Source organism: Schistocerca gregaria, chromosome 1 (assembly GCF_023897955.1).
Source record: "Schistocerca gregaria isolate iqSchGreg1 chromosome 1, iqSchGreg1.2, whole genome shotgun sequence".
In the NCBI taxonomy this organism is placed as follows: Eukaryota; Metazoa; Arthropoda; class Insecta; order Orthoptera; family Acrididae; genus Schistocerca; species Schistocerca gregaria.
This window is the reverse complement of record NC_064920.1, coordinates 225,968,129-225,978,057: the sequence shown is the minus strand read 5'-3', so window position 1 is coordinate 225,978,057 and position 9,929 is coordinate 225,968,129. Positions and strand designations below refer to the sequence as shown.

The window sequence follows — 9,929 nt, the reverse complement described above, 5'->3', positions numbered from 1 at the left end:
AATCGGCTCAGACGTGAAATTGTAACAGAGTTGCTTTCGTATTTACAATATTACTATGGATTATAATTACAATAGACATTAAATATGTTACTGCAGCTGACCCACCTAATCATTTTTATTTTATACTAATTCTATATTCTACTCAAGTATAGTTTTAATGTAATTCATAGATCTTAGCCTCACAGGGTGGATAACATAATAATAATCCTATATAGTTGATGTTCCTGAGACATACTAAGTCTCACTTTTGTCTACGATAATGATGATGTCCGAAGCAGGAGACATGGGCTCGAATCCTGGCATTGATAGAAACTCAGTTCATAGCTTCGGCCTACATCATTATTGCAGATAATAATACATAATCACATGATACTTTCCAGAGTCATCTCAACGAAAGATCAGTACACTGCTGTAATCACATTGGACGAGGTGTTTCCCAAACACATTTTCGTTAGACACGGGAACAGGTCAATGTCTGACGATTCGAAATCTGGTGAATAGATGGATGTTTCACCAATTCGTACTTCTAATCTATCAATTTTCAGCTACTTTCATTGTCCTCGTACAATATGTTTTCCTAGCTTTTACAATTGAGGCCTTATTCATATGTTTTTTTTTTATTTTTTTAAACATGAACAGTCCGTCTGTTACATGCATCGATTTTCAGCTGTTTTTATCTGCTCTCTAGACGAAAAATGGGCTGGTTTGTTCTCATTTTACTCAGATATGTGATGGCTTTGGTAGCTGGCTTGTGTTGACTTTGTCACTCAAAAATAAGTTTCCCTGTGAAATTCAGCAACCTTACTGTTGTTATTGTGCTTTGCAAATTGAAATAGAAGAAGAATAGAGGATTTTTATTTTAAGAGTGTGGACAGGGAGGGATAAGTAAAGGAAAAACTAGAGAGTTAACTGTGAAAAAATTCTACGGATGTAAAAGTGAACTACATCCCGAAATAGAAGGGGCATGTGGTGCCTATAGCTGCATGTGATCAACTAATGTGTGTATCGAAATTCAGTGGCCAAATGAAATTGGTTATGAGAAAGCAAATGGAATGTCAGACGACAATGTAGGACGTGTGAGACATGAAATTATAACTGCTGAATCAGGAAAGGAGGCTCAGATACCATGTATGCAGAACATAATAATTTACGATATCTTTAAAACTTTTTTTAACTTTATTTAGGTCACAGCCAGCAAAATGGTAACATATGGTTTCAATATCATTCGCATCACAGAATACTCAGATTTCTGCTACTCTTATATAACAGAAATACATAGGACGAAATATCCGATAATGTAACAGCATTACACAATCGCTTGTATTACATACATAATGGTGCGGTTTTTACCTTAAAAAAAAAAAAGAAAAGCAGATGTATCTAGAACGTTATCTACTGCGTATTTCTGTAACAGAAAGTATTTAACTATAAGGAATTCTCCACGATTACAACATACAAAAATCTCGTTAATACAAAATAAGTTTGAATGGAACTACTTCGCGCCATTTTTCTGGTGGGTCTTCAGAGGTCTGTATTTGGCTGCTTACAAGGTTAATTGTCATGAAATTGCCTTATAAATGCAATCTATACGAATATTTCAGGAATATAAACTAAAATTACTTTCGTCTATAAATTTAAGCGTCTTTAGTGGTCCCATACAGGCCACTGAAAATAGGTAAGGACTGCTGTTCATTTAGCCGTCAGAAAGTAGTCAGTACGGAAGTATTTCACGTATGAAGTTTCCGTCTTTGTCGGGTACCGTAGCGAAGTCGGGCAGTCTTGAAGAGATAAGAACGCTCAGGGCGCGACTTGGAAGAGCCGCCAATAGATGGCAACAGCGGCAACTGAGGCGGCCGCGACCGCAGCGCTGGTAGTTCGGGGCGCGGCCGCCGCGCCGAGCGCCCTCAGCACCTCGATCATCGCCTCGTCGTGCTGGTCGGCGAAGGAGCGCGCCGGCTTGGCGGCTGGCGCCACTGCGACCGGCTGCGGGGCTCCGACGTCGGTCTCGTCCTCGCCGCTGGGGTCGGCAAACACCCACGCGCGGCCCACCAGCAGAACGGCTGAGCGGCCGGGGAGCCACAGGCGACCCAGCGGCACGCGAGTCCTGCACCAGAAACACTCACTCCACCACCATTACTTCCACACGAACACAAAGCCAGGTGTTGAAGGAAACTTTGAGCTGAGAAATAATTATTAAGAAAAAAAATTCGACACCTTGCGTCGTTTCCGATTTTTTTAGCGTTTAAGTCAGCCAAAACAGGTGGTGGCAAGCGTAAATTCGATCATCAGCATGCGCTAAAATGCAGCACATGCATCTGTTGGTCCGAGAGTTACCACTGTTGAAATGCTCATTACCAGTTATAAGTGCGTTTTTCGCAAGTGATGAATTTATGCTATATGGGCGAAAGCTACGTTTATTTTGTTTGAGGAAACCACACGAAGACAGCCTCTCTATGGGGCTGCTCCAGTTTGCGCGCACAACCCCCTAATTGGCTAACTTCAATGCTAAACAACTCGGAAACGGCGCAACGTATCGAATTTTTTTCCAAGCAATTTTTCCTCAGCACAAACTACTCTGCAACACCCTTATAAGTTTTTCAGACTGCTTCTCATCACCCTGCATGCCGCTGTCCTGGCTACGTGCAGACAAGTACTGAGATTTCCATACTCGCTGTCTCATCTACTGTCTTATCAGTTTGCAGTGTTCGACATATGTCCCCTCGTCTTTAGTGCTCTTCCCTGAACAACACAGAAGAAACACCGTTTCCCATTAGAGCAAAATCCTTTCTGTCCCACTCCATCACTCAGCAGCTCTCTCGAAGCTCATTTCGGTAGCAGGAGCCAGACTTTGGAATGATGTTCCTCATTATGTTACACGACTGAATAACATCTCCATCCTCAAAAGACAGTTAATGATACACTCGTATCTGCTAAAGCAACAATAACGTCTATCTTTGTCCCCAAATTCAGTCCAATACGTCCTTCTACCCCTATTTCACAATGCCCTTAGCTGGTGCAGACTGCCTAAATTTTTTGCCTCAGAACTCGCTTCGTCAGAAATAAGAAAGTACACTTTCCAGCGGAGCGTGTGCTGATATGAACTTTCCTGGTAGAATAAAGCTGTGTGCTGGATCGAGACTCGAACTCGGTACCTTTGCCTTCAGCGGGTAAGTGCTCTATCGACTGAGCTACCCGGTCACGGCTTACGACACCTACTCACGGCTTTATTTTCGCCAGAACCTCATTTTTTAGGTTCCAAACTTCAGAAAAGGTCTCCTGCGAAACTCGCAAGACTAGCACTTAAGGAAGAATGGATATTGCGGAGGTATGGGTTAGCTACAGCCTAGGGGCTGTTTCCAAAATAAGGCAACGTGTGGGTGCCACTATAAGTCCGGCACACAGAGTTTATCTGTCAGGAACTTTCAAAGCACACTTTATTGCTGCCATTACCACCGCTGTCATTATTACTAATATTATAAAGGTAGCATTAGAAGAGTAGCACTAGTACTGCTACAATTAACTTTATTGGTTGAATAAAATGTTCTCGGGTTTCCAACCCTGTCAATTGCTTAAAAGTACACGATCTCTTTGGCCATTGTCAAGTGTTATGAGTGCCAGTGGGCTGTTGGTGCGCCCTTATAAATGGTTCAAATGGCTCTGAGCACTATGGGACTTAACATCTATGGTCATCAGTCCCCTAGAACTTAGAACTACTTAAACCTAACTAACCTAAGGACATCACACAACACCCAGCCATCACAAGGCAGAGAAAATCCCTGGCCCCGCCGGGAATCGAACCCGGAAACCCGGGCGTGGCAAGAGAGAACGCTACCGCACGACCACGAGATGCGGGCAGCGCCCTTATATACGCTAGCTGTCGGCTGTGACGTCACTGGTGCCCGTGACATTGCCATATATGGGATGGGCATGTTTTGAGTCGGCGTTCGATGTGCCCTCTTCAACCACGCGATCGCTGCATCCCACGAAGTGGTTCAAATGGCTCTGAGCCAACCTAAGGACATCACACACATCCATGCCCGAGGCAGGATTCGAACCTGCGACCGTAGCAGACCCGCGGTTCCGGACTGCAGCGCCTAGAACCGCACGGCCACCAAGGCCGGCTCCCACGAAGCGCTGAGCTGGAAGCCACCGTCTCTATTCAGGGTGTTTGCGGTAATTTTTATTTCAATAGCTTCCTTTATTAAACTATCCCAGAAGCCGTTAGTACGACCCACGACAGGGGTATCGTCAGATTTTATGTGGTGACCGTTTTCTAACGCATGCTCAGTTAACGCAGATTTCTCTGGATAGCGTAGGCGACAATAGCTCTCACACTCTTTGCTGCGTTGTTGCACAGTGCGCACTCTTTGTCCGATGTACTTCTGGTCACTATTGAAATAAAAATTACCGCAAACACCCTGAATATTGACGGTGGCTTACAGTTCAGCGCTGCGTGGGATCCAGCGATCGCGCGGTTGAAGAGGGCACATCGAACGCCGACTCAAAAAAATGTTCAAATGTGTGTGAAACCTTATTAGACTTAACTGCTAAGGTCATCAGTCCGTAAGCTTACACACTACTTAACCTAAATTATCCTAAGGACAAACACACACACACCCATGCCTGAGGCAGGACTCGAACCTCCGCCGGTACCAGCCGCACAGTCCATGACTGCAGCGCCTAAGACCGCTCGGCTAATCCCGCGCGGCACGCCGACTCAAAACATGCCCATATATGGCAATGTCACGGGCACCAGTGACGTCACAGCCGGCAGACAGCGTATACAAGGACGCACCAACAGCCCACTGGCAGTCATAACACTTGACAATGGCCAAGGAGTGCTTGGCCAAAGGCTCGTGTAGTTTTAAGCAACTGACGCGGTTGGAAAGCCGAGAATATTTTATTCAATGTTATCGCCACGAGACTCTGAATTCATACAACTTTATTGGTTGTTTGTCAGGACTGTTTTTCGCATTCTCTGTATGTACACTCAAATTATCTCACTTATGTTAGTACTATCTAATTGCTGTCATGTTTTCATTCCTTAGATATCTCTGATGTCAAAAATAAAAGTACTGTGTGTGTGTGAAACCCTGGTCAGATGTAACAGAGGGCCCGAAGGCCCTAATCTAAGGGATTAAATAAATGCAGAAATACATCACTAACATAAATGATAAACAATCAGTTACGTTGCGTGCGTGTTGAGTAAAATTGTGCTCGACAAACCGCAGTGACGTGGTTCAGTGCTGCCGGTCTTTTGCATCCAGCCACACCTAACGGGTCACTGCCACCTACCCCTCCCCCGCCGCCCCTCCCCCCTCCCCCGCAACGAACTTGTGACATCACACTCGTCGGCTTGTCCCGTACACATTGCGAAACCCTCGGCTATGTGCAGGCCCCACGGGAAATTAATATGTAATTGAAAACGTACCAACTAAAGGTCTTAACTTTGTCGTGCGCTATCGAGAGCTCGTCTGCATTTAAAGGCGCAGCCACGAATTATTAAACTTGCCTGAAACAGATAACCCACTCTCCTCTGGAGAGGGCTACTGGTACTTGTAAGATCTACAGTGTCACGTGCTATGACGTACGAGCCATGGCCTGTCTCTCGTGGGCCTAGCTCTGCATGAATTACATAACAAAGCGAAGTGAAGATACATCCGCTGCGTTTATGTGTGAGGAACAGTGATGGAGAAGTAGCAATAACGTACACCCCATTATTCTCATAAGTGGAACACTGTCATTTGCTAGACATATAACCATCAGTGCGATCCACTATTCACGTTGTAATGTACATGAATCTATGTTTTGTCTGAATAAACCACTCGCCGCTTCCATTCTGCTTCTTAATTTTTTAGTTTCATTGAGTTCCACGGTATGCTTTGTTTGAAGCTATGTCGCCTCGTTCGCATAAGCATTCTGGCATCTTTAGAAACCAAATCCTATGGACACAATTTTTTTCCCCGGGATTCGTTACTAGCCTCGATCTACAAGACCTCTAAAGATCCTGAAGTTTACGGATGATACATTTATCCATTTTCCCAATGGAATGCCAGTACTTATTTTGTGCTCACTCCTTTTTCTCCTTTATGATGTTGTTGTTGTTGTTATTGTGGTCTTCAAAGACTGCTTTTGTGCAACTCTCCATGCTACTCTATCCTGTGCAAGCCTCTTAAACTCCAAGTAACTACTGCAACCTTACATCCTTCTGAATCCGCTTACTAAACTAAATTCATATCTTCGTCTCCCTCTACGATACGATTTTACCCCCCCCCCCCCCCACACACACACACTTTTCCCTCCAGTAGTAAATGTCCTACCAACCGATTCCTGCTTCTAGTCAAGTCGTGCCACAAATTCCTCTTCTCCCCAGTTGGATTCAGTACCTCCTCATTAGTTTCGTGATCTACCCATCTACTCCTCAGCCTTCCTCTGTAGCGCCCCATTTCAAATGCTTCTATTCTCGTCTTGTCTAGACTGTTTATCATCCATGTTTCGCTTCCATACATGGCTACACTTCATACAAATACTTTCAGAAAGGACTTCCTGACACATAAATTTATACTTCATGTTAACAAATTACTCTTCTTCAGAAACGCTTTTTCTGCCATTGCCAGCCTGCATTTTGTATACTCCCTATTTCGACCATCATCAGTTACTTTGCTTCCCAAATAGCAAAACTCTTTTGCCACTTAAAGTGTCTCATTTCCTAATCACTTCCCTCCGGATCAACTAACTGAATTGGACTACATTCCATTATCCTTGCTTTCATTTTATTGATGTTAATCTTATATCCTCCTTTCATGACACTGTCCATTCCGTTCATGTCATCAGTGCACCTCAAAATTTTTGTTTCTTCTCCCTGGACTTTAATTTCTCAGCATACAGATTCAATGATATCAGGGATAGGCTATAACCCTGTTTCACTCTCTTCTCAACCACTGATTCCCTTTCCTGCTCCTCGACTCTTATAACTGCCATCTAATTTCTGTGCGAATTATAAATAGTCTTTCACTCCCTGTATTTTACTCCTGCCACCTTCTCAACTTGAAACAGAGTACTCCAGTCAACATTGTCGAAAGCTTTCTGTAAATGCTATAATCGTGGGTTTCGCTTACCTTAACCTATCCTTTATAAGATCTCGTAGGGTCAGTATTGCCTCGTGTGTTCCTTCATTTCTCTGGAATCCAAACTGATCTTCCCAAGGTTGGCTGCTACCAGTTTTTCCACTCTTCTGTAAAGGATTCGTGTTAGTATTTTGCAGCCATGACTTACGAGACTGGTAGTTCGGTAATTTTCACACTTGTCACCACCAGCGTTCTTTGGAATTGGAATTATTATTTTCTTCTTGAAGTCTTAGGGTAAAGCGTGTCTCATACATCTTTCTTACCAGATGGAAGAGTTTTGTCATGTCTGGCTCTCCCGAGGCTATCAGTAGCTCTAACGGAATGTTGGTTACTCCTGTGGTCTTGTTTTGACTTACGTCTTTAAGTGCTTTGTCATATTCTTCAAGCAGTATTATATCTGCCTTCTCATTTGGATCTACGTCCTCTTCTATTTCCATAATATTGCCCGTAAGTACATCTCCCTTGTATTGACTCTGTATATACTCCTTTCATCTCTCTGCTTTCCATTTTAGGCTTAGGACTGTTTTTCCATCTGAGCTCTTGATATTCATACAGATGGTTCTCTTACCTCCAAAAGCTTCTTTTATTCCACTGTAAGCAACATCTGTCTTACCCTTAGTGATATATGCTTCTACATCTCCAAATTTGTCCTCTAGTCATTGCTGCTTAGCCATTTTGCACTTCCTGTTTCATTTATTGCATTTTTATATTTTCTCCTTTCATCGATTAAATTCAATACCTCTTGAATTACCCAAGGATTTCTACTACCCCTCGTCTTTTTACCTGCTTGATCCTCTGCTGCCTTCACTATTTCATCTCTCAGAATTACCCATTCTTCTTCTGCTGTATTTCTATGCCCTGTTCCTGTCTGTCGTTCCCTAATGCTCCCCTTGAAACTCTCTAGAAACTGTAGTTTTTTCAGTTAATCCAAGTCCCATCTCCTTAAATTCCTACCTTTTTGCAGTGCCTTCAGTTTCAATGTGCAGTTCATAACCAATAAATTGTGGTGAGAATCCACATCTGCCCCTGGAAATGTCGTACAATTTGAAACCTGGTTCCGAAATCCCTTTCTTGCCGTAATATAATCAATCTGGAACCTTCCACGGATACAGCCTTCTTTCATGATTCTTAAACCAGTGTTAACTAATATTAAATTATGCTCTGACCAAAACTCTACCAGGCGGCTTCCTCTTTCACTCCTTTCTCGCAGTCCATATTCACCTACTACTTCTCCTTCTCTTCCTATTCGTACTGTCTAATTCCAGTCCCCCAAGACTATTAAATTTTCATCTCCCTTAACTATTTGAATAATTTCTTTTATCTCATCGTACATTTCCTCTGTCTGCTCCTCATCTACAGAGCTAGTTGGCATACAGACTTGTACTAATTTCGTGGGTGTGGGCTTTGTGTCTATTTTGGCTACAAAATGGGTTCGCTATGTTGTTCATAGTAGCTTATTCGTGTTCCTATACTTTTATTCGTTATTAAACTTACTCCTGTATTACCCCTATTTGATTTTATACTTATAATCCTGCATTCACCTGACCAGAATTCGTGTTTCTCCAGCTACCGAAGTTCAGTAATTCCCATAATATCTAGCTTTAACGTATTCAATTCCCTTTTAAATTTTCTGACCTATCTACCCGGCTGACGGATCTGACATTCCACTCTCCGATCCGTAGAACGCTTATTTTGTTTCTTCTGATAGCGATGTCCTCCTGAGTAGCCCCCCCCCCCCCCTCCCGGATCCAAAAGGGGACTATTTTACCTCCGGAATATTTTACCCAAGGGGACGTCATCATCATTTAACCATCCAGCAGAGCTGCATGCCCTCGAGAAAAATTGCGGCTGTAATTTCCCCTTGCATTTAGCCGTTCACTCTACCAACACCGCTAGGCCGTTTTGGTTATTGTTACAAGGCCAGATCAGTCAATCATCCAGACTGTTCCCCGTGCAACTACTGAAAAGGCTGCTGCCCCTCTTCAGGAACCACACGTTTGTCTGGCCTCTCAACAGATACCCCTCCATTGCGTTTTCACGTACGGTACGGCTATCTGTATCGCTGGAGCACGCAAGCCTCTTCATCAACGGCAAGGTCCGTAGTTTATCGTTTGGAATAAATACATAAATACCACCCTGCTCAACACTGTTACATCTACAATGATTTGTTGTATGTCGGAAACAGCCATCTACGTATCACTGAGTTGCGTGAAGCAACGTATGCTGTCTTTTTGCTTCATGAACACACCAATCAAGTTTTCAACTTTCCTTCTATGTTAAAAGTGGCACAATAATTCATCCCCACAAATCCCTCGACGCCACAATGCCTGTGTAACAGAATATCTTTTGTACTTTCCTTGATACATTCCCTACACGAGATCGAATGAATTTCTATATAGCAACTATTAAAAGGCAAGAAACGTACATATCCGAACTTTCTCTTTAATTGTCCGAATACGTATCCCGTATCAAAAACAAGCGATATTGGCATTACGTATTTCATAAGTAACTGTTGTCGTGCTATACATGGAAAATAAGTACGAAAATAGCCGAAAGTAACTGTATATCTTACGTAATTGTTAGTGTATGATTCGTCTCCTATGGAAGCTGCAAAGACGAAATACGAGTATGTCTCTCAGCGTCCAAATACTTTTCATACTCATATTAAACATGCTGCTGAAGTTAAGTCAAGTACTGCCTCTAATGAAATTTCTGCTTATGCGTCCACAACATTTAGATTTCAGTTTGGACTATAACAGATCTATATTACGGACAATTCCCAGTTTCATCCCACATTAAGAC

General features: G+C 43.0%; 1 protein-coding gene across 2 annotated transcripts in view; it reads right to left on the bottom strand.

Annotated features, from left to right (window-relative positions):
• Positions 1 to 1,157: 1,157 nt before the first annotated feature.
• The window catches only part of LOC126337999 (uncharacterized), a 198,232-nt gene continuing 189,460 nt past the window's right edge, over positions 1,158 to 9,929 (bottom strand). For both annotated transcript variants that reach the window (XM_050001517.1, XM_050001518.1), the window contains one exon: positions 1,158 to 2,104. In XM_050001517.1, coding sequence (XP_049857474.1) covers positions 1,798 to 2,104 — 307 coding nt within the window. In that variant the 3' untranslated portion in view covers positions 1,158 to 1,797. The remainder of the gene's footprint in view (positions 2,105 to 9,929) is intronic.